Source organism: Pteropus vampyrus, unplaced genomic scaffold (assembly GCF_000151845.1).
Source record: "Pteropus vampyrus isolate Shadow unplaced genomic scaffold, Pvam_2.0 Scaffold220, whole genome shotgun sequence".
Taxonomy (NCBI): Eukaryota; Metazoa; Chordata; class Mammalia; order Chiroptera; family Pteropodidae; genus Pteropus; species Pteropus vampyrus.
Window position 1 is genome coordinate 29,766 of NW_011889001.1, and position 25,020 is coordinate 54,785.

Below are 25,020 nucleotides of genomic sequence, written 5' to 3' on the forward strand. Positions count from 1 at the left end.
TATTGAATTTATAGTTCACATTGGGAAGAACTGACATATTGACAATATTGAGACTACCTATTCATGAATATGGACTGTCTCCCCATTTATTTGATTTCATTCATCAGAGTTTTGTAGACTGGTTAATGATCACAATGCATCGTAAAACCTTCAGAAGGAAAGAAGAATGTTTTGCGGACCATTTGTTTTTTTGTATGTTACCCTCATATAGATCTCATACATATTTTGTTAGATTTATACTTAAGTATTTAATTTTTTAGGTGTTAATGTAAATGGTATATTTTTAATTTAAATTTTACATGTTCATTGTTGGTATATAGGAAAGCGATTGACTTTTTTTGTATGTTAACCTTGTATCCTGCAACCTTACTATAACCGCTTATTAATTTCAGGAGCTCTTTTTGTTTGATTCTTTCATATTTTCTACATAGGCAGTCATGTTATCTGTGAATAAAGACAGTCTTCCTTCCCAATCTGCATGCCTTTTATTTCCTTTTCTTGCCTTATCGCATTAGCAAAGACACCCAGTGTGATGTTGAAAAGGAGTGGTGAGAGGGGACAATTTTTCCTTGTACCTGATCTTAGTGGGAAAGCTTCAAGTTTTTCACCATTAAGTATAATGTTAGTTAGCTGTACAGTTTTTGTAGGTAGTCTTTATCAAGTTTAGAAAGTTCTCTATTTCTATTTTTTATCATGAGTTTTTTTTTCTAACCATGAATGGGTTATTATATAATTTTTATGAGCTAATGCTTTATGTTTTTATGGAAGTAAAACTCAATTTCATTTTAGTTTTCCTCATTTACTAACTATTCTTTTATCATTTCGCTTTTACCTATTGGTAATCTGTATTTTTAGGCTCAGCTTGCCAATCGGAAACAGAAATTAGAATCCGTGGAACTGTCCAGCCAGTCAGAAATTCAGCACCTGAGCAGTAAGCTGGAGCGGGCCAATGACACCATCTGTGCCAATGAGTTGGAAATAGAGCGCCTCACCATGAGAGTCAATGACTTGGTTGGAACCAATATGACTGTTATGCAAGAGCAGCAGCAAAAAGATGAAAAATTGAGGGAATCCGAAAAACTGTTAGAGGTGTGTTTTAAAATTACTATGATTGGGGAAAGGTGTGTATGCATATTTCAAGAGAGAATAATTAACTTAGAACTAGGTTCCAGAATCTATGGTTTCTTTCCTACTGTGTAGCCAATGGATCATATATTGATAGCTTTATTAATGTGCCTGTTATATAACTTTAGTCTGATTCATTAGCTTCTTTTTCTCTTGAAATAGAATAATTGGAATAACATCTGACTTTTCTGAGTATTTTGCAGGTCCTGCAGGAAGAAAAGAAACAACTGAAGGCAACTCTTCATTCTCAAGAATATTTCATTCATGAGGCAAAAATGAGAAAGGAGAAGCTACAATCAAAATTAAAGGCAGTCAACAGTCAACATACAGTAGAGGCCCTGAGGTATATTTAACCTTAAATATTATTAATCTTAGCCACTTGGTGTTTTGACATTAAGTACCAGTTTTAATATTGCATATTTATAATTTTGTATTTGATCATATTATGGGTTTTTAACTAGTTTTAATTCCTGAGTTAAATGTTTTATAATGTTATAAAAATTTCTGTGGTTAGTTTTTTCTGCCCTCAGTTTAGGTCTCTAATCAAGAAACTGATGTTTTGAAAGTTATAAACCTCTCGGTCAGTCTATACCTTCAGTGAAATTCTGAATGTCAAACGAATTGTAGTCCACATCTCTGGAAGGCCCCCCTTCCTTGGTAGAATAGGTCATGGTTTTTAGCTGTTTATCATCATTATCAATAAGCCAGCTATTGAGATGGCCCTTTAAAAATGTTCCTAAAACTGATTTTAGTTCTGTGTACAGTTTACTGAGGTTTGTAAAGGAAAGAAATAAAAGGAGCTATGTTCCTTTTGCTTAATTTAAGTTTTGTGCACATTTCTATTCTTGGCAGAACGCTCCTATAATTTTCCAGTTTCTTTGACTCGAATCAAGTGTCAACAAAGTGATTTTTTGGTCATTTTTGTTTTTTCCCCTTGAAAAACAAGCCAAATTCCAGTTAGGGAAGGAGTAAACCACTGCTGACTTTTTTGAGAAGCATCATCTCTTGGCTCTTTATTCTCCTATTCTTTTTGTAAAGTAGGAGACAAACTGAAGAGTTCCAGAGAGTTTTGTTATCAAGAACAGTTGGTACATTTTAATAGGTTGCATGTCGTTTTTGTTTGCAAAGAGAAAAGCCTTTGATAGTCCTCTTGTATCCTTTCATAGGTCACTGGAGGAGTCTCAGACAGAAAGGAGGTACACCTCTCAAGAGCAGGGGGACTTAGACAATGTGCTGTCTCAACTGGATCTTACCCACAGTAGTGAAGAACTTCTGCAGGCAGAGGTGACTCGTCTGGAAGGCAGGTAGATAATTATATACACATTTTAAAAATGTTCAAGTTGTTAAAATTGATTTTTGATCATCATATTAATAAAATAAACTAATATAATAGTCTTAGTGAAAAAATAAGTTCTTTTCTTTAACATCCACAAATGGCCTAACTTCTTATTTCATTGAGAAAACAGAAGCAATTAAAGGAGAACTTCCTAATCTTTCTGCCATCAAATCTACCAGTCTGCGTGCATCTGTGCCCATGTTCTGTTACAGTGAATTAATTGAAGGATGACATGTGTGTGCTCCTAAAACTTTACTTGCGTTAACTGTTTCTGCAGTTTTTTCTTTTCTCTTATACATCATAAAGTTCTCGGTTAAATCATTCCACTGGTGTAAAATATGCTTTAATATTTCCCATCTTGGGGAAAAAAAATTTAAAACCCTTCTTTAATCCTATATCCTCATCAGGTTACTTCCAAATTTCTCTGCCTTTGAAAACCAAATTCTTCAGAAGAGTTGTTTGTACTGACTGTACTTCTCACCTGTGTAGAACCCTTTCAGTTTGCTTTCCTCTCTGCCAGCCACCTCATTGGAACTGCTCTTGACCAGGTCACACTGGATACAAGGCGCAATGTCCTGTTTTGAAGTGCTGTTGGTATTTCCTTGGGTGGTAATTTAATCCTGACTTAAGCTATACTATGCCTAGCTCACTTGAATTATTGTCATACTTGTGAATTTTTTTGTTTGTCATACTTCTAAAATTAAAAAAAAAAACCAGATTTGCAAAAACTATTTGTTACACTATGCACAAACCTTTTATACTAAGTACATATCAAACTATATTTTTCCGAAAGATATTTCTGGTATTTCTTAGGCCTAAACTTTTTGACTGGGAAGAATTTGATATATTTTTTTAAATGTGAATCATGGTCACTTGTCCACTAACATTTTCTGTATCTAAAATAAAATATATAAACTATTAGCCTTTAGGCAAACAACCAAAAAATTGCTGTTTTACTCTTTTAAGTTTATCTTTAATACATTTTTTTGTATTTAATTTTATTTCTATTTTTGAAAACCACTAAATATTTTCTTTACATACTAAATATACATGCCTACATGCACATGTACAGTTTTTGCTTGCTTTCTTTTTTGCCTTAGAATACTTAAGATAGTCCTGGTTATCATTGCTGAGGTATAGGTATGCACCTTAGATTGAATAAAATAAAGCTTATTATTCTTTCTTATGATGTAACTGATTTTACATTTTTATCATAGATTTTATGTAGATTGGCTTTTGAGTAATCTTTTACATGTACATATGTTTTACTATGCTCTCATCAGGCTTTGAAGACTTGTCTCTTGTTTCTGACTTGCAGTGTAACCTGGGACACCTAGTCTCTTTAGACTCCAATTTTCTCACCTGTAGGTAGGACAAGGTTATTTCTGATTTTTGTAACTCGGTGTTTGACACATTGTAATCACATGTTAAATACTAAATAAATGAACATTCTAGGATTTTTAGAAATAGATGAAATTGGAATAAATGGATATAGACATTAGTGTTCAGTACTAAAACAAGGGCTTAAATTTTTTTTTTTTGTATTGAAAGGCAGCTAGAAAAAAACTTTTAGACAATTTATTTGTGTTTAGTTTGAACAAAACATTCCTTAAAACAGGAACTGGAGGAATTTAAGTAATTATTTTTGTGCTGTATTACAAAGGTGGTATTTTTGAAGGATGGCCCATCTGGTAAGTTGGCTATGTTGATGAAACAGTCTAGGTGATTATTAAGCATTTATCGAACAGTCCAGAACTAAATGATCCAGGGGCTGAGGTGATGGTGGGCAAAGCTGGAGGGAAATAAGAAGTAAAAGACATTATTTTAATCATAGAATTTGTAGTTCAGGAGACAAAGTATACATGTTAAAAGACCTGAGAGCAATTTAAAGTAGATTTAAGGTAGAAAATTATAGAAAATTTCTATAGCTATAGAAATTGAAAATAAACTATATTCCTTTATTTTATTTTATATTAGTTTTAGGTATACAGTACAATTGTTCGACATTTATATAATTTACAAAGTGATCCCCCCATTACATCTAATAACCACCTGGCACTATCTGTACATAGCCATTACAGTAATATTAGCTATATTCCCTATGCTGTATTCTACATTCCCATAACTATTTTGTAACAACTGATTTGTACTTATTCATCCCTTCACCTTTTTTCACCCAGCCTCCCCAACCCATCTCGCCATTGGCAATCACCAGTTTGTTCTTTGTATTCGTGAGTCTGTTTTTGTTTAGTTTGTTTGTTTCTTTTGTTCCTTAGATTCCACATATAAGTGAAATCATGTGGTATTCGTCTTTCTCTGTCTGACTTATTTCACTCAGCATAATACCCCCTAGGTCCATCCATGTAGTTGCAAATGGTAAGATTTCATTTTTTTATGGCTGAGTAATATTCTGTTGTATACATGTACCATAACTTCTTTATCCAATCATCTATTAATGGGCACTTATATTGCTTCCATATCTTGGCTATTGTGAATAACACTTCAGTGAACGTAGGGGTGCATAGATTTTTACAAATTAGTGTTTTGGTTTTCTTTGGATAAATACCCAGAAGTGCAATTACTGGGTCAAAAGGTAGTTTCTGTTTTTAAGAAAATAAACTGTATTTCAATTGGTAGTTACAAAATAGTCACAGGGATATAAAGTACAGCATAGGGAGTATTGTCAGTAATATCGAGTAGCTATGAATGGTGCCAAATGGATACTAGACTTATTGGAGGGATTATTTCACAAATTATGCAAATATCTAACCACTATACTGTATACCTGACACTAATAAAATATTGCATGTCCACTGAAATTGAAAACTAAAAAAGAAAAAACTGATTAAGGTGGTTAGGAGAATGAGGGTTGGGGTATCTCTATTACGTAAATGCTGATCTGATTCTTGAAAGACTGTTGACCATCTATTGCCAGGTGGGAGGGGAAGGTGCTTTGTGGTCAAGGGGCTGGTGTATGAAGAGACAAAAAGTCAGGCATAGCAAATAGCACATGGCAGACAGTAAAGCCTACTGATTTAGAAGGAGAAAGATTTTATTAGTAGAAATGAGCAGTGAGATAAGACAGGTATGGTGCCCCTGAGGTTCTTATCTGATTAAGGGGTTGATTTTTGGAAACTCTTTAAAGAAGATAATTCAGGCAGCTGTGTGTAGGATGGAATTGTAATTAGTATAGTGAAGGTTTAGATTATGATGGCAGCTCTCCTGTACAACTAAAGAGAAAAAATTAGCTAAATTGCTGTAATCTTTAGAGTTTTGTAAGTAGTTAAATTTTAAGCAGAAGGAAAGATTAAGGGAAACACAAAATGTATGGATTGGATTTAGCTGCTTCTGGCGATAAGGAAATTGGAAATGAGTTTTAACTTGAGATAGGAGGTGATGTGTAAGATCTGTCTTGGACATCAAAAAGGTAAGTTAGATAATTCAGTTCGTGGTTTTCAGGGTTTTTGTTGTTTTAAATATGTGATCTTATTTTTGTCATACAGCTTGGAATCTGTGAGTACAACATGTAAACAGCTGAGCCAAGAACTAATGCAAAAATATGAAGAATTGAAGAAGATGGAACTACATAACAATGAGTACAGGGCAGAGATTAAAAAGGTAAAAATCTGCATGCTTGGGGTTGCTAAGTTATTTGTATTTTTGGGCCAAGCTGTGGGTTGAAAGGTTATAGGGAATATTTTTAATGAGAGAAAAATATAGTCCAAAGGGCCACTTGATATTCAGGAGTAGATGAGCACCTGGAATATGCTTGGAAGCACCTGGAATGCACCTGGAAGATGTCTTTCTTTGTCATCTTCAGGGATGCCATACAGATATTTTCAAGATAATTGAAGCCTTCCCCCTTTGAACTCTAAAACTTTATTTTAAATATGTTTTTTTGAAAATATTTCTAAAATATATATGCTTTCTTATTTGCAAAAAAGATATTATATAAGCTAGCATTTAATATTTTCTTATTGGCTAAAGAGGGTTATGGATGCGTGTTCTCTTCTGCACTGTGTGGCATAGTTAATGTTCTTATTGGCTACTGAGGTATGCAGATCTGTCTCCACATTAATGGGCCCTGTCCTGTTTGTTGATTCATATTTTTTATTACTTCTTTGAGATTACTTCCAGCTCCTTTCTTGTCTTTCTATTACCTTCTGCTGGCCAGGAAACCAAATAAGCAAAAATTTTTAGATTTGCAATTAAAAAAAGAATGAAGGTCCCAGGTGCTGTCCTCTAAATAATATATGCATGGACTTTGATACTGGTTGTTCAGTATTTGAATAACTCATTTCCCTGTTTTGAGATCTAATAAATGATTGTGGGTATAACTAGCTGACCTTTAGTATAACTGTACAACTTGATAAATTGTTAATTTTGGGCAGATTTAATTTAGGAAATATTTATGTCTTGAGGTTAGGAAAAAATTGCCTTATTATTTTAACTATTAATGTATTTTTCTATGTACATGCTTTCTCTTAATTTTTCATGCTTTCCTTTCTGTTTCTTTGTAGTTAAAAGAACAGATTTTACAGGCTGAGCAAAGTTATGGTTCTGCACTAGAAGGAATGAAGATAGAAATCTCCCAGCTAACTCGGGAGTTACATCAGCGAGATATCACTATTGCTTCTGCCAAAAGTTCTTCTTCTAACATGGAAAAGCAACTCAAAGCAGAGATACAAAAGGCAGAAGAAAAAGCAGTAGAGCACAAGGTGATGCTTGAACAAAACCTCTTTTTATTTGAAGCTTGCTTTTGAAGATTGAATTTATTAAAGATATAACTGCCATAGTATTTAATCCAGTAAATTTTTATTAGACCCCTGCTTTGAGCTGACAGTATGCTGGGTAACAAGCATTCTAGTGAGGATTGGTGGAGAGGCAAGTGTAGACGCAGACAAGTAAAAAGATTATTTCTGTGGCATGTGGTGAGAGTGTGACATGTTCACTGTGACAAACTAGAGGACAAGTGGGGAAAGTGACAAGGGATGAGACTGCAAGGCAAGGACTAGCTCCTGAAGGGCCCTGTCAGCCATATTAAGGAGTTTGAGTGTTACCTTGAGTGCTGTCAGTAAGGAATGGCTGTTAGCAGGATAAAAGGTCTCTATGGTCATCATATAAGGAAGAAGCAAGGAGGCAAAGAGACCACTCAGATGCTGTCATAACAGTAAGGTGGTAGCCTGAGCAATGAGCCACAGAGGTAGAGGGAAATGGATGAATTCTGGAGATATTTGGCTGGTAAAATCGACAGGACTTTGTATTTGGTTGGACAGGGAGGGTGAGTTAGGCAGTTAAGGAAAGATGTCACTCTGTTCCAGTCGGGCAGCTGAGTGGAAAGCGATGCTCTTTAGTGAAGCAGAGAAAAGGTAGGAAGCAGGCTTTGGAAGGATAATGAATTTGTATGAAAGGTATACAAAATAGGGAAACTGGCAGAATGGACATTGGTGTGGCACGTTTGGCTTGAGATAAAGGCCAGACTTTCATATGGAAATATCTAATAGTCAATTCTAAAGAAAGGCTGGAGTTCAAGATTAAAATCAGGTAAGACATTTAGCTGTGGAATTCTTTGCATGAAGTTGGCATTTTAAACTCCCTGAGAGACTTGAGATTATAATGAGAAAGCATGGTGTATGAAGAGCAGAGGCTTGAATCAAACTTAGCATAATACTCATTTAGGGTGAAAAAAGGTGTTGGCGTGGAGCTAAAAAAAAAAGTAGTAGCAACAAGGAAGGAAACCAGATAGTTTTCACTAAGGAGGCAGGAAGCCAAGGAAGGCAGGACTTTTTGCAAGTGGGAATGGTCAAGCAGAATGGCTATAGAGAAGGAGGACCGAAGATACTATTTCGTGAAAGGAGTGCAGTTCACATGACGTTGGAGGTAGAAGCCAAAGCGGAGGAGGCTAGCGCAGGAGAGTGGGTAGAGATTCGCCAGTGAACTAATTCATCTTCTTAGAATAATATTTTAATTACATGTATGTTAATTCATCTTGAAATACTTTAAAAAAATCTTTTTAGAAAAACATATATATATATAGATGAAGAATGTAACTTTGCCTAATGAAAATTACATATGGAAAAATTTTGTAAGATGTATTTGGTTTGTTATTTTCATTTATTTCTTTTTCTGCTTTTCCCTTCTCAGGAGATTTTGGACCAGCTGGAGTCACTCAAGTTAGAAAATCGTCATCTTTCTGAAATAATATTTTAATTACATGTATGTTAATTCATCTTGAAATACTTTAAAAAAATCTTTTTAGAAAAACATATATATATATAAATGAAGAATGTAACTTTGCCTAATGAAAATTACATATGGAAAAATTTTGTAAGATGTATTTGGTTTGTTATTTTCATTTATTTCTTTTTCTGCTTTTCCCTTCTCAGGAGATTTTGGACCAGCTGGAGTCACTCAAGTTAGAAAATCGTCATCTTTCTGAAATAATATTTTAATTACATGTATGTTAATTCATCTTGAAATACTTTAAAAAAATCTTTTTAGAAAAACATATATATATATAAATGAAGAATGTAACTTTGCCTAATGAAAATTACATATGGAAAAATTTTGTAAGATGTATTTGGTTTGTTATTTTCATTTATTTCTTTTTCTGCTTTTCCCTTCTCAGGAGATTTTGGACCAGCTGGAGTCACTCAAGTTAGAAAATCGTCATCTTTCTGAAATGGTGATGAAATTGGAATTGGGTTTACATGAGGTACATAAATAGAAACTTAAGTTTTTCTACTTTTCAAGCCTTTAAAGAAATCACTTTGTAAATATTGGTATTGTAAAGAGACAGTTAAGGTAAAACATGAAATGATCCTTCTGCAGAAACTTTTTCACATAAAAAGAACTCAAGATAGTGATGGAAGTGAGCAAAATATGACTCTCTATTCCAGCAATTTGGAAGATATTTTTTACATTATGTATGTGAGCAAATACATGTGCAGTCTGTGTTCTTAATAGGGAAAATGTATATAAAGGGCTTAGCATAGTGCCTGGCATTTAGTAAGTACACAATTAGTGTTAGATTATTATTGTAATTGTTTTGTTTACCATATCTTTCAGTATAAGGTATATCATCTTTTAAATAGTTTAATTATATTTCTACAAGACAAAATTAATCAAATATTTTAGAATCTTATGTTCAGAGCATTTTAGTAGATGATATAATGGACATAGAATGAATAAGGTTGGATTCTTGCCTTTAAGAGATTGAAAATAATTGAGTAGGGAGGATAAGAAATGTCTCCAAGCCCCTGTGAAACTAAAAGAAAATATGGGGGACTGTTTTTATAATCCTTAGGAAGGTTCTGATTCTCTTAGCATCATGAAACCATAAAGAATTTTACAAGATAAAGAATTTTACAACATAAAAATGTAAAATTTATGGATGGCTAAAGATCCCTTAAAAAAAGACTAATAGGCTGGAGGAAAACAATCTATAAACAGACAAAAGGTTAATATCAAATATTAATATATAAGGATTTCCTACAAAGATAGTAAAAGATAATCCAGTAGAAAAATGGTCAGGGGGCATAAATAGATAATTTATAGAAGTAATATAAAAAATCCAGTAAACAAGGAAAGCTGTTCAATGTACTTAATGATCAAAACGAAATAAATATTCTTTTGCTAATTAGATTGACAATGTTTTTAAAAACTAATAGAGCCATTGTTGGCAAAAATATAGAGAAATAGGCTCTCATGCTTTGTTAATGAGAAAGTGAATTCATAGAGTCTTTCTTGGGGACAATTTAGCAATATTCATCAAAGTTGTAAATATAGATAGCCATAAACTCCTGAGTCATGTGCATTTCTGATTTTGATAGTCATTGCTTAGTAATTCTCCGGAAAGGTCATATCAATTTGCATTCCCAAAGAACCCATTCTATAGGAGCAAATGTGCAGAAATGGTCATTTCAGTGTTGTTCATAATATCCAGAATTTTAAAATAAACTAAATGTTAATCTATAGAGGATGGTTAATTTGTGGCTTTCTATACTATGAAATATTATGCTGTTATTTAAGGCAGCAAATGAAAATATGCATCCAATCTTACTCCTTCCCCCAAGCCTTCTAAAACTATAATAAAAAGATTTTTTTTTTTTTAAGCACAAACGTATAAGAATGGAAAAATAGGAGAGGAGGCAATAGCTAAACATTTTGTAAAGGAGAAGATTGGATGGATGGGTGGACGGATGGATGGATGGATGGATGGATGGATGGATGGATGGATGGATGGAAAATGATTTTATCTGCCCTAATAAAGCCAATACTAAGCTAATAGTGGAGAAAGCCAAGAACTAACCTGGTTTACAACACAGAATCTTTAAAAGGCCCAGGATTTGGAAATACCTGATTGAGAGAATCTTCTCTTACACAATGATTGCCTGTTCATATGAGTTGGGAACTCTCAGAGGCACTTAAGCCAGACTATGACCAGATATTGTGTTTAGCTTTATTCCTCCTCAAACCTTCAACTAACAGTGGTAGTACTGACCTTTCTTTACACGTCCAGGTGTGTATTTGCTACACAGTTTTTATATTACCTTTCACATTCATTTATCTGTAATCAATGTTAATAAAATAATAAATTTGAGAAAATGTAAAGATAACAGCAAAGGCAAACATTATCTTTTTTAAAAAGTATATATAATAATGTCAGACATCAGAGTCTGACTAGTGAAAATCTTGTCAGCAGTTTAAACTTCTTCTGGTTTTGAAGTTACACACAGCGGAAACATGTACATATTGAGAATAGTTATAAGAATGTGTCTTTTTGCATTTTACTACCTTGGAAGGTGGAATTGCTTCTACAAATGAATGGGTTAAATAGCTATTTTAATAAATTATTTATCTTAATAATGGAAACAATAGCTCTGATAAATTACCACTTAAAAATTGACAGTAGTTTGCAGTTTAACTTATATGTTCTGCAAAAAAACTTTTTTGAGATTTTAACTGGCATTGACAACTTATTGAAAGATTTTGTAACTTACTGTCACTACTGGTACAGAGACAGTTAAAAGATAGTATTTTAAAGTTTATGTTTTTCTTAGGTAAATTCTGTTTGTCAAACCACTGTTAACCAGCTTATTTTCAGAAAATTCTTTACTGAATAGACCGAGCTAAACATAGTATTAAACTTCAAAGAAGATTATCATAATTTTTCAGAATGCTAATGAAAATATTTCATCATTAGAAAAAATGACCCAGACTACTTTTTTTTTTTCAGGTACTGTATTATCAGGGAACACCTAGAATTGAAGAGCAATAAAATTTATGATCACAGAACTCAGGCCAATCAGTAGTAATTCTCACATTATACTTAAATACTGCTTTATCATGTCCACATTTATTTCACAAGAATAGGTACCAATATTATATAAAAGTATTTCAGGCCAAAGAGTATTTATTTAAAAGCTGCCCCTTCCAGCCAGAATTCTTTTTCAGAACCTTCTGTTCAGTTTCTTTCTTTGAACTAAGTCTCTTGATTTTCTTCCACAGGTGTTCTGGGGCTATTCAACCTTCTCTTTCTTGAAGAATCCATAGCCACTATCTTTCTTCTTCTGTTTCTGATTCTTATAGCTTTCCTCCTTGCTAGTTCCAAGCCTTCCTCCTGCTCATTTACTATAAGAAACAGAACCCCTTGTCTCTCTGTCTTCGAGGGCCAAAAACAAATCTTCACTATTTCCATGGTAAAGCCATAGATGAACTAGTTAAAACTAAAAAAAAAATGTAATTTTCTATCAGCAGTATCACAGATGACAAGTATTCTTATACAAATTAAGTGACTGTAGTATTCTTTTTTATTAGGCAAAAGAGATTTCACTAGCAGACCTCCAGGAGAATTATATTGAGGCATTAAATAAATTAGTATCTGAAAATCAACAACTACAGAAAGATTTGATGGATACCAAATCTAAACTGGAGATTTCTACTCAGATGTGCAAAAAAAACTATGACAGGATCTTTAAACCAACACACAGCAGAGCACCTGAGTTCAAGAATACAGAGTTCAAGTAAAATTTCTTCACAGTTTATTTAAAATATGTATCATTGTAATATAATTCTCATTTCTTTGAGAATAGTTTCTGACTTATAGATATTAAATCTCCATCAAAGTACTGTGTGTTTAATTCTCAAGTACAATGTGCACAAGGAATGCTCAGGTTAAAAAATGGAAGGGGTTACATAACATTTTCATTCAAGCTTTTGTTTTAGACACTTTAGATGTAGGTATAAACAACATTCTTACTCCCCTGAGCCTTTTCATACTGCCTACCACCTCCCATACCCACTTGGCCCATAAGAGGTTGGCTTTTTATAAAAAGCTTCCTTTGTATTTTTGGTCAGTTAATTATAGGCTGTTCGCATAAAAAGTCAGCATTCAATGAAAAACCACCTGGCTTTTTAGCTCTCACTATATGGCTTGCATATTTTTCTACCAAAAGCCTTTTATTGACACATTCACCCACACTCTCACCTCCACCCCCAGATGAGGTTAGATGCCCTTCTTATGAGCACAGTACTTCCCCTTATCTTAGTACTCACCACACTGTATTACTCTGGCAGCGTGTCTGTCTGACTTGCTATATTGTAAGTATGTGAGGGCAGAACCCTGGCAGTAGGGATTGGATACTTGGAACCCGAATGAATGAAAGAACACAGGTCTGAGTGGGCTGCTCATTTTGTAAATTACAGCCTTACTAGTCAGCCTTTTCATTTATTTTTAAGTGAACTTCCTATAACATTTCTGTTTTAAAAGAGAAAACTTGCTACAATTTTCATTTGTTTTGTTTCCTAATCTGCTATCCAGGCCAACCCATGGCCAGCACAGACATGAAGGAATAAAGACTGAACACTACAAAACAGGTCTTCATTCTTCAAGAGAACACACGTCGGATAGTATAGAGCCTGTGTCCAGTGTCCTCAGCCCCCCAAGTCCTCAAATCAGCCTTTGCAGCTCCACCACCTCTTCGCCTTCTAACTTTCTGTATAAAACTCACTCTTTGCCTTCAGTGCTAGATACAAATGAAACCATTTTTTCTGACACTGTCTCTGAGAGTATAAATGACCAAGAAGAGTTTATGTCTTCGGTATGGAAACTTTCTGATTTTACTATTTGTTAAGTTTTAGTTTATTTTATCCTTTATTTTAAGGGTAAGGCACATGATAAGTTCTCATTTTATTTGATTTCTTGCTCGTTCTCTGTCTTAAGTGTGCTTTTTTATTCTCATGTATTTCTGTCATGGTTTTGCTTGTGAAGACACGTTCAGCCATGAGTACTTTTCAAAATATGTCTTAGTTCTAAATATCACATCAGTTACAGGTATTCATTTGTTTTTAACCCTTAATTGGAAGTTCCCTTTCTTTTTTAGAGAGGGTCAATTTTGTATTGGAATGTTCAAGGATTATCTCTGGATGCCAAGATAGTTCTGAGGCATAGCCAGCGAAGAAGGAAAAGAGGAACTGATGGAAAGGGAGAAAGGTGGAGGTAGAGGAAGGAATTGCATCTGACGTGTCCAGAACATGGATTCGGTGCCACACACTGGTGACCCTGATGACAGAGAGCTGCCCTTTGCCACCGTGCTGGCCCCCTGTTTCTACAGTTGTCGTGCAGACTCCACCATCTTTTTTGCCTTCAGTACTGAAGTGCTTGCTCAGGCCATTCATTCCTATCACCAGTTTCAAAATGAGTCCCCACTACACGTGTATGTAATTCTGAAATCCAAAAAAATCCTGAAATCCAACTTTCTTCCCAAGTTTGGCAACAAAACTTATTTGGCACTAAAACCTGACCTGAACTGACGTGATAGTATGTGTAGACTTTATCTGTACCACTTAACATTTTACTAGCGATATCTGTTACCTCCGACTACTAGGGTAACACAGTCGATCCTCATTAGTCGTGGATCCTGTATTGTGAGTTCACCTACTTGCTAAACTGTTTGTAACCCCAGTCAGTACTTGCAGCACTGCCATGGTCAATTGTGCATGGTGCGGAGCTGCAGAACATTTCAGTCACCAGTCTTACACATGCCCAGCTGAGGTCGGCCAAGAGGGCTCTACCCTCTTGTTCCAGCTCTCATACGCGATGGCCAGAGTCCAGAGCTAGTAGGGGCAGCGCAGAGTGCAAGAAGCTCGGATTCTGGGGCCCCTGGAACAGGATTTGAATATCAACTCTGGCAGCCCTTAGTGGGGCAGCCTCAGGCAAGTCTCTAACCACTTCTCAACCTCATTTTTTCTTTTGTAAAATAAAATCTCCTGAGATGAGTGTTTTTAGGATGATAATCTATATGAGATGTGTGTGCATTTCTCTTAGGAGCTGTGAATCTGTATTCACTAATTCAGTGTTTGAGGTGACTTGAGAGAAAATAAGTGCTGCAGATGAGGATCGACTATATTTGGCTTATGTCCTGTGTTACCTTTCTAAAGCCTGAACTCTGGAATACCACTACCTGAAAGGTGTCGGATCAGGGACCGCAGACTGAGATTTCGGAGGAGGGAAAATAATTGATTTTAACTGGTGTCTAATATGTTCTACGTAGAGTTTGTGTCCTTTGACGTGAAAGTAACACATTCAGATTTTAAAAGCAAGTTTGAATAACAGATATCAAGTATATTCTCATCTGGGGTATAGAAGGATGTACAAGTCTAAAATGAGATTTTCTTTAAATCAGTAATTAATATCTTACATTTATATGACACTTTACATTTATACAACTTGAGTCAGAAAGGGAGAGATCTATGTTAATTTTTACAGAACTTTTTGAAAAGTATTATTGTCATTAGGACAAAGCATCCCTTTTGAGGAAAAAAAATTTTAAAAATCATCTTTTAATATTGCTAGTTAGGAAATATAATGCATAATGTGTTTTAGAAACATACTATTTCACTTACATATGTCAAAATTTGTTTCTCTTCTAGTGTCCCATGCCTATGTCTCCCCTCGGTTCAATAGCTACAAGATTTTTGGAAGAGGAGGAAATGAGGTCTCATCATATTCTAGAGCGCCTGGATGCCCACATTGAAGAACTAAAGAGAGAGAGTGAAAAGACTGTAAAACAGTTCACAGCTCTAAAGTAGCCTCTTAGAAAAATCACAGACTTGGAAATAAAAACAAACATTGAAGAGTTACTGTCATCTGAATAGCAGCTCTTTAAAAACATGAACATATAAAAATTGTAAAGGTGAGGCATACTAAAGCTATGAAGAAATCTGAAAAACTGGTACTTCTCTAAGGCATTTTCACTGCACTGGTTTGTTTGAAGGACTTTTTCCAGCAATAACTTGTAAGAATAAACCACTTTGCTAGACTTCTTTCTCATTAGTATTTATTATAAACCGATTCTTTCTCTTGCTGTCTTAAATGTGAATAGCTATAGACTAAAATAAAGATTTTGTGGTACATGTTGAAAATAAAGTAACTACAGGCACTTTAAGGGAAGTGTTTAGAAGTATGGGTTCAGAGTCAAACGGATCTGGGTTGGCAACTAGTTTTGCTGTTTACTAGCCAGTTGGGCTGGTAATATGCAGTCAGGCTGGTAGTATATAAAGGGGCTAAAGAACTTTGACAGGAAACCTCCTTGCTCAAAGCCCAAATATGAGAGGGTTGTTGTTTTTTTTTTTTAAACGGAACCTCAATTCCACATGCCTCTCTGTTGCTCCATGTATTTTGCTCCGCTTGACCCAGACGTTTCTGCGGTGACTGTTTACACTTCCTCACTTCCCACTCTTTTCTTAACTCTCTCTAGCCCCTTTCAGTCCCCACCATAAAACTGCTGTCTTGCTTTTGAGGTCACCAGTGACCCAATTAGTCCCTGAGCATCATTTTGCACTTCCTCTTTTGCTTCTATGCTCTGACACTCCTGGCTTCCCTCCTACTTCGCTGGCCACTCCATCTCATTGTCCTTATATGGCTTTTCCTTTCCTACCCTCCCCAGGGCTTTGAAATGGGTTTCTCACTCAGTATACTCCCCTGGGATATTTTCATTTGATTCTGAAGCTTTCAATACTGTCTACAGGCCAACGACCCTTACATTCAAAACTAATCTTGGTCTCTCCCCAGAGCTACTGTCTTAGAAACCTAACCGCTTATGGAATATCTTCACAGCATCTTATGTTGAACATTTCCAAGAGAGAACTCAGTTCTCCCTCTTGCTAAGAGTCCATGTCAGGACAGCAGCATGTTTGCCAATTGCTAGGAGCTGTCCTTTACTCCTTCCTTACCCACACCTCCAAATCCAAACCATTGGGAGGTCCTGCCCGTTCGGCCTCCAAAATCTCTCTCAGATCCAACCATCTCTCCTCCACTGCCATCCCCCTGGTCCAGACTAACCCAATGTCTCACTTAGACTCTGTCAGTAGCCTCCTAACTGGTATCACTCCTACTCCTGACCCCAGTAACTCATTCTCATTGGTGCCTTAAGAGTTATCTTTTAGGAATGTAAATGAACGGTGTCACCACTGCCTCTCTAAAAACCTTTCAAAGGCTTCTTATTGTGCTCACAATAAATCCGAGTTGCTGACCATCATCTCCAAGGCCCCCAGCAATCTCGGCCTGCCTCCATCACCCACCTGTGCTGTCTTTCTTTTCACTGTGCTCCAGCCTCACTGGCCTCCCTTATTGTTTTGTGACAATAAAGCCAGCTTTAACCTGTTTATAGCATCTCTTTCTCTCCCTTCACCCGTGATTGGCGTTTCCTCCTCTCTCAGATCTGCACTCCATCGTCTGCTCTTGAGAAAGCCTTCCCTGACCGCTGCATCCAAAACCCACGTCTCCCGGTTTCTCTAGCTCACCGCCCTGTTATTTCCGTCATTGTACTTACCACTCCCTGAAATTACATTGTTACTTGGTTTATGTTTTTATTGTTTATCCCTTCCTTTAGAACTAAGCTCCTTGAGGGCAAGGGCTTTGCCTGTGTCGTACATGGTGGGGTCCTTATCAGCACAAGCCCAACACCTCAGAAGGGTGAATGTCCTTTCTCAGATGTGCCGCATTTTCCTGGCGTGCCTTCGTATATGCTGACCTTTGGGTCTGCTTCCTCTTCCCACACACTTTTATGTGCCCCTATCATCTTGCTTGGCAAAGCTTTCCCACATCCCCCGACCAGACTCAGGGAGTGTTCCTCCTGTGTGTGCCCCTCTCAAAACACTAACTATACTGTGCTGTTTATTTAAATTCCATCTCTCCACTAAATTGAAAACTTACAAGCAGGGCCCAAGTCCTGCCTAGATCCTCAGTCAGCCTGCTGCCTAACACAAGGCACTAAGTAAATACTGGGTGGATGAAAATCACTACCATTCCAGGCGTCATTGTACTTACCTGTAAAATGGGGATAATACCTCATGGCAATGAGAGGATTTACTGAAAATATACTTCTGACAAGGCTTTGCAGACTCTGAAAATACCATACCCATGTGGATTGGTATGAGGGGATTTCTGAGTTTCAGACTGTCCCAAGCTTACTCTTAAAAGGAAGAACCCCTGCTTCTGAAATTGTCACAGGATGTTGACTAGGAGGAAGAATGACAGACTCTAGTCACTGGAAATACTTAAGGAATCATGAGGTACTATGTACTTCCTTAAATTTATACAGTGTTGTTTAAAGTTGAAATAGTCAACTAATTAACTAATTCTCTAAATTTGTCAGAAAAATTCGATTTTAATTTAATCTCAGCTTCACTTTTCAAAAAGATGCCAAATATTGAAAAGTGTCAAAACAAAATTTGAGTTAGTATCTTAATACACATTTTACAAAACCTCTTAGTGATCAGGGTACCCAAATGAGTTGAAAATGAGGATGCTGTAGTCTACTTTTGATGTTCACAGATGTTTTGTTGGGTGAGTTATTCTGCCTCGATTCCCAGTGAAGTTTTTTCTGGATTTCTATGCAGTCAAAGAGGACAAAGTTGAGTTCCTATTGTGGGTTGGACACTGCCTTTCCATGGAGCCTCATTTGATCTCAACAAGTCTGGGAGGCAGTGGATATCATTGTTCTGACAGGGAACAGGGAGTTGACAGGATTTCAGTGGCTTGCCCAGGGTCCCAACGCCCAGGCTCTTTCTAGCAGAGCCTAAGGGTGGGTAGTATGGACTGCAGGCAGGAGACCCTGTTCCTAATCCTAGCTCTGTCATTCATGAGCTGTGTGACCTTGGGGAAGTTAATTAACCTCTCTATGTCTCAATGTTATCATCTGTAAAGTGGGGGAAATAAAAATTGTATCTACCTCATAGGGTTTTCGCGCAGATTAAATTAAAGTGCAAAGCAATTAGATCAGTGCACGGCTCAGTAAGTGCTATGCAAGTATCCTGTTGAATAGAGAAAATACAACACTGTGTTCCTGTTATGTCTATTTAACTCCAAAAAATCCTGCCTTGCTCCTTATACACAGATATGTAACACCTGGTAAACTACGGGTGCTGGTTATCTGTTTGCAAAACCCCCTTGAGTCGAGTGCCTAAAAGTTACAGGTGAGAAAAATAACTCAAATAAGCTCTGTCATTGAGAATATACATTAAGCTAACAGTTGTCATGAGTTGCCTTCAAGTGCAGAATGACAAGGTTAGAAAGAGAAATCTGTTGACTTGTTCTAGAAGCAGTTTGAGATAGCAATACAAAAATGCATCGAAAAGGAACAAATGGTGGAATCAGGACAAAGGGGAAATGAGGGCTGTAAATGTTGATTCACAAACGACCATCTAGTCTAGTCCAGCTGCCAGAGGCAGGCAAAAAAATTACCTCTGAGCTTCTTAAGGGCAAAAGCAGAGAGGAAAACATTATGACTTAAAAGCTTTATGGTGCCCACAAGATGAAAACAGACCATGGGTTCAGGGGAAGCACATCTTTTTCTGAGTGTGTATAAGCGTTAGGAGAGGCCCTAAAACATTTTCGTAACTGATGATAATCAGAGAATTACAGCTTCCTTGTGGCGTGCTTCAATATGGGCTGATGGTAAAAGGCTGAAGTGCAATTTAGAGAACCCAGTTCTGAGAGGATCCCAAGCACGGTGCTGGGAAGGTCCTGTGGCCTGGCTTGATCAAAGGGGGAAATTTAGAAAAATGATGGACTGCAGGCCTTTAAAGCAATCTTCTATGAAAGCTATTTCTCTATAGTGCAATTTCGATAATTTAAATAACATAGTTCACTCTTTTTTTTCTCAGTGGGAATCTAGAATTTAGGAATTTTACGTTGTCCATTATGGCCACATTCAAATGATTTGATGACTCAATCAGAAGTAAGTTTATACTGCTCTTATGAAAAGGAAGAAAGCAATCAAGGCAATGCTTGAATGGTGTTAGGTCCAGGAACTTCCTGATATTAAATGCAAAATGTATAAGTCTGCACACATACATCTTTCAGAGGGAGAGAGTCCACAGTTTGCATATGACTCTCCAAGATATCTGTGAGCCAAAGAGAGATTAAGACCCACAAGTTTGAGACTGGAACTCCCCCAGCATGGTGTTCTGTTTCCTGGGGGACATAAAAACTGGAGGAGCCCATCCAACTCCTGCTGGGCCTGAGCTTTACGGTGCAGTTGAATTCTCAAGAAAGCGCGAAAGCGGTGACAACCAAGGGTGCAGGGCTGCCTTCTGGGCGTACGAAAATGCCCCAGAATCGACTGTGGTGATGGTTGCACAACTCTGAATATAACACAACTAAAAACTATTCAATTGTACACTTTAAATGGGTGAATTGCATGGTAGATGAATTATATCTGCAAGCTGTTAGGAAAAAAAAAAGACTGATGGGTAGCAATGCCTAAAAAATTCAAGTTTATACTCAGAAAACATCACAACATACATAGCACATGCTCTTCTAAAATTTCACATTTTCCACTCTCAATTCACATTTAGGAGTAACAGTGGTGGCCTTCTTTAGAGAGCGGTGATCGAGCTCTGAATAACTGCTGTGGGTGGGGCAGTTCTGCGCCCTGGAATACTGTGGGCAGGGGCTTTGCCAAGGGCCCTCACGCTGCTGGGCTCCGGCTCTCTCTCCAGTGGAGCGCGGTCTTGGGCTGCCTCCGAGGGGAGCAGTTTGCAAGATTACTGAGCGTTCTGGCAGCAAAGTCTGTAATAATCAGCCAGGCAGAGCTTCTTGGCTAACTGTATTATACGTAAGGGCTGCAGGAATGCTCAGCACTAACCTTAGTGTTTAGAGGAGGAGTGTTTACAAAATGTTTTAGAGAGGGTTATAGACCACTGATGGGGAAATATGGGAATATGAGACTGTGCCCTAAGATGGCTTGGCAAGTCCCCCAATATCTCTACAAGCATGACTGGGCAAAACAGAGAAAGAGAAGCCAGGTATGTTACATAAGCCTGCTCACGTCTTCAGCTCTGGAAAACAGATCTGCTGAGACGAGTTTAACACTAGTTTGCCCAGGGCTTTTATGGAACAGTCACTCCCTTGGGAGGCTTCCAGTGTGGATGAGCTCATCCCCAGTTCCCAGAGCTGTCCTGATGCCCTTGGCATTGGCTTTGGAAAGCAATGAGGGCCTCTCGGCAGGCCGTCTCTTGACTTAGTCTTGCCTCTAATATATAGCATAAACTAAAACAACTCTCCAGTGCTTGGATCTTTCTGCATTCTAGGGCATGTATCTCAGATCCTCAGCCTAAAATTAAATGCCACAAACAATGCAAGAAATGTTTTCTACCAATTAGTCCCTTCGGCCATGATCGAGCACAGCCTTTGCTCCCAGCAGGAGCATGTCCTCCAAATGTGCAGGTCCCTGTGTAACCCGGTGGTGCGCGGTGGCTGGGGCAGGAGCCCAGGGGCTTCTCCAGTGACTCTCTCCTGGCTGACAGGCCCTTCAGCCCATTGTGGAACCCTAACAGCAGCCTGTTCATATATTAATAAGTACTAGACCATGAGCAAAGGATGGGAAAGTTCTAGATCGCTCATATGTTCAATCCGCTGCCTCTCATATGAGCGTTTATAGACTAAGAAGGCAATGTTCCATCTCTTTATTTTGTTCTGAAAAGGTTTAACACTAACACATTTTTGAACAACACCAAGCAATTCTGGTATCTTCCCAGGCTAAGTCACTTCTTAAATCCACATTTCTCAAACTGTCTTCCAGAGATCCCCAATTTTTCAGTGTGTTAATAAAGTGTCCCTTTCAAATATGCCAAAGCAGAATGGCGACGCCGCATAGGTCCAGGAATTGGGAGGCCTGCCTCTCTTCCTCCCACTAGCCAGACCCTCCCTTATTGCTTCCCAAATCACTGGGAGCTGGTAGCCTTAGGCACTTAGTGGTTCTTAACCTTTCATGTGCCAGAGACTTCTTTGGCAGAGTGGTGGAGCCTATGGACCCCTCGGAATAATGACTAAGTGCATAAAATAAAATGATGTTAGGAAGAAAACCAATTATATTGACATTCGGTTATCAAAAACCTAAGAAAAAAGAAATATGTGATATTATATGTGCCTCTTTATTAACTCATTAAATAACAAGTCCAAGTGGCAGTTCTATTGCCTACTATGCTTTTGAAGCAGTGATGCATGAAAGTAATATTTTGAGATGTCTGCAACACTGTAATGAAATATGAAAATATCTGTGATTTCCATGGGAAGAAAGCCCCCAAGTCCTGCTAGCACTGCTGTGGCTTATGGCCTACGTTCCTAATGGAATAAAAACTAAATGTCAGTGAGTGCTTACTGAGAATAATATCCAAGTTCACGGCATACTCAGTTCTATCCTCGGACCCCAAGGTAGGGAGTCTGTGGACTCCAGGTTAAGAACTTAGAGTCTTCGAGCTTACTTAAGCTTTACCTCGTATCTGGTCAGTCTGGTTCTCTGTGAGCATTCACTTGTGTAGAGGGGGCAGTATTTGTGCTTAGCGTCACCTGTGACTCTAAGAACTTAGTCTTTAAATGCACGTGACCACAGACCAACTTACACACTTATTATGCATGGTGTATCTTTGGTCATCTTGGAGAACTAGTGTTGCACATTTAACAGGTCAGAACATTCCACCTGAGTTATCGGGGGATCCGGGGTCTTGGAAGCCCTTGCATTTGGGGCAGCTAGGTCCTAGAGCCCAGGATGATTAGAGCCTCTGGCCTGGGGCTCCCTGGAGGAGAGCCAGGTTTGGTTAAGCAGTCCACAGTCTCTATACAGTACAAGTCTAGTGAATGGCACGTGGCATCTTGGGCTTGCTGCATGTGACCAAGGAGAAGCTGGACCACTCGTACATCTCCTTTGACAGATCTGCAGAGGGTGTCACTGTCCACTGTGGACAAGGAACAGGGGTCCATGACATGCTGGAGGAGCTGGTACTCTGTGCCCCCAAGAAAACTTTCAGCCCCAAAATAGCCACCTGGGGACTGTGGGGCAAGAGACGGGTGGGCGTGAGTGGGTGTGGGGAGGCAGGTGAAGTTCCTGTGAGTGCAACTCTAGATGGCAGTCCAAACCTGTCTTCACAAAAAATTCAATAGGCTGAATCTTTCTGGAATCTCAAGTCATGTATTTTGGATCCTTGACCTAAAATTAAATACTACAAACAAGGCAAAAGTATTATCCAGCAATGCTGGTATAACCTGCTGCCTCTCACCCCAAGCCAGCTACAGGGTGACTGATTGCTCCAACAAGAAACAGAAGTTGTCCAAATTAGTGTTTTGCGTTATTTAATATTAGGTCTGAAAATGTTTCATTGGATTCAAAATCTACTCATAATATTACTAGAAACTTCAACAATAAATTTGTCAATTAAAGAAGAGGATTTAAAATTTAAGTCTGAAGATACAATTTGTATTGTTGTAATTTTCAAATGAAGAAACGACTACCTGCGAAGTTTCTCATTAAAGCAAACCATGAATAATTTAAGACATTGTTAATTAAAAATATCCTGATCAAGGATTGTGTGTAACAATTTCAAGCATAGAATCCTGATATAAAAAGTTAAGGTCATGAAAGTGAGCTCAGCGTTTTCATTAAAGTTTTCTGAAAACTGGAATTTTCATGTAAATTCAAGGTCTTTCCTAATACTTGCATTTTACTTTTATCATCATAATTAAATATTTCAGTTTACCCCAGAGGGCGGCCCGAATATTGTCTCTGCTTTTCAGGGCAGTCCTCTCTTCAATATTCAGCCCTGAGATGAGAAGACCTCCATGGTGAGGGCCTGGCATGAGTTCTGGCACGTTATAGACCAGCCCTTCCTTCTCTTTATGCTCAGCTAAAACATTTCTGCAGCTAAAATCTATTCTGATTAATGGCTAAACATATGTGGGCTACTCAGATGACAGTTCATCCATTTATTAATTCATTCTTCAAACATTTAATCGAGCAAATCCCTGATCTTAGAAGACTGAGCTCCTGCTATTCCCTGAAGATACCACACAGACCCCAGCTCACTTTATGCTCCCAAAACCTCTGACAAGTATGCAAGGCCGCTTAGCAACACACCTGTGCCCTTAGCCATTTGCATCACCAATGCTTGAAGACTGTCCCAGCTCTCAGGGCAATGGGACCCAGTGAAATGAGTCTGAGATTGGAGAGAGAAAGGGTCCTCAAAGCCAGCTCTCTGCTCAGCAGCTGTATGCCCTTGGGCGGTTTCTTCATATGCAGAATGTGGACTCTGATTCTCCCTGAGCAAGACGGCCACCAGACCTGGAAAGAGAATCGAAGAGCTGTAGATGGAGCTTCGCAGGTAATTTCAGTCATAGAAGAGGGCGGCTGGAAGAAAGCAAGCTCAGGGGCAGGCGGCTGACCTGGCCTGGGAGACAGGGTCTGGGAGACAATCAGAGGGGCAGACACAAGGTTGCCCTGTTCGGCCATCCCATCCAAAGGGAACACTGCAACTTAGCAACTGACTTATTTGTCCTGAGGGTGGGATGATCACAAAGGAAGTGGGAGGCGGGGGGGAGAGGGGACAGCCTCCAAAGGCCCCCGGCATCCTGGCTACACTTAATTTTTTATAATACAATAAAACATTAATTTTTAGATACCCTTGTTATTTACATACATACAAATACATATACAGGTCAGCAAAGTGTTCATTGGAAAATTTGAATCCTGCTCATTTTTTGTATTAAATAAATGTTCCCGGATTTTTCCTTATCACCGTTCTTTGTCCATATGGGAGCTGCCAGGGGCTCCTCACTCGTAACATCTGTACTACATTAATCATGCAGCCCAATTGTTCTTGGTCATTCGTGGTGTGACCGCCCCTCTGCCTTCATGCCACAAGCCTCTCCACAGTCCTCCCTGCCACCCTGGAGCAGGGCGGCACTGTCTTGGTCCCTGCACAGCCAGGGTGGAATGATGGCTGATTTCTTGTGTCAGGGAGGCAGTCAGCCGTCCCCTTGATGGAAACAAACCAATCTCGGCACAAGCCGAAGGCGGCGGGTCTCCGAGAGGAAGGGCACTCCTGCCATCGATCAGCTGCCCTGATTGCTTCGTGGTGGCAAACATCACGAGCACTCCCAGCCAGGTGGCCATTTTTCTCTTCCTGTAAATACACATTTCCCACAGGGCCAAAGGAGCTCACTGCCTGGCATGCGGTATTTCAGTTAGTCGGGATAAAGAAGGAAATGACTATTTGGAGGT

General features: G+C 38.1%; 1 protein-coding gene across 13 annotated transcripts in view; it reads left to right on the plus strand.

The window, feature by feature from the left end:
* CEP63 (centrosomal protein 63) overlaps window positions 1–15,783 on the plus strand; it is a 42,785-nt gene extending 27,002 nt beyond the window's left edge. For 7 of the 13 annotated variants that reach the window (XM_023538389.1, XM_023538388.1, XM_023538385.1 and 4 more), the window contains exons 7-15: window positions 856–1,089; window positions 1,329–1,468; window positions 2,292–2,429; window positions 5,965–6,079; window positions 6,982–7,179; window positions 9,090–9,176; window positions 12,281–12,486; window positions 13,284–13,563; window positions 15,395–15,783. In XM_023538389.1, the coding sequence (XP_023394157.1) occupies window positions 856–1,089; window positions 1,329–1,468; window positions 2,292–2,429; window positions 5,965–6,079; window positions 6,982–7,179; window positions 9,090–9,176; window positions 12,281–12,486; window positions 13,284–13,563; window positions 15,395–15,553 (1,557 nt within the window). In that variant the 3' untranslated portion in view covers window positions 15,554–15,783. Of the gene's footprint in view, window positions 1–855; window positions 1,090–1,328; window positions 1,469–2,291; window positions 2,430–5,964; window positions 6,080–6,981; window positions 7,180–9,089; window positions 9,177–12,280; window positions 12,487–13,283; window positions 13,564–15,394 lie in introns of those variants that run through there. The other 6 variants (XM_023538394.1, XM_023538391.1, XM_011373190.2 and 3 more) reach the window with 3 other exon arrangements.
* The last annotated feature ends 9,237 nt before the right edge of the window (window positions 15,784–25,020 follow it).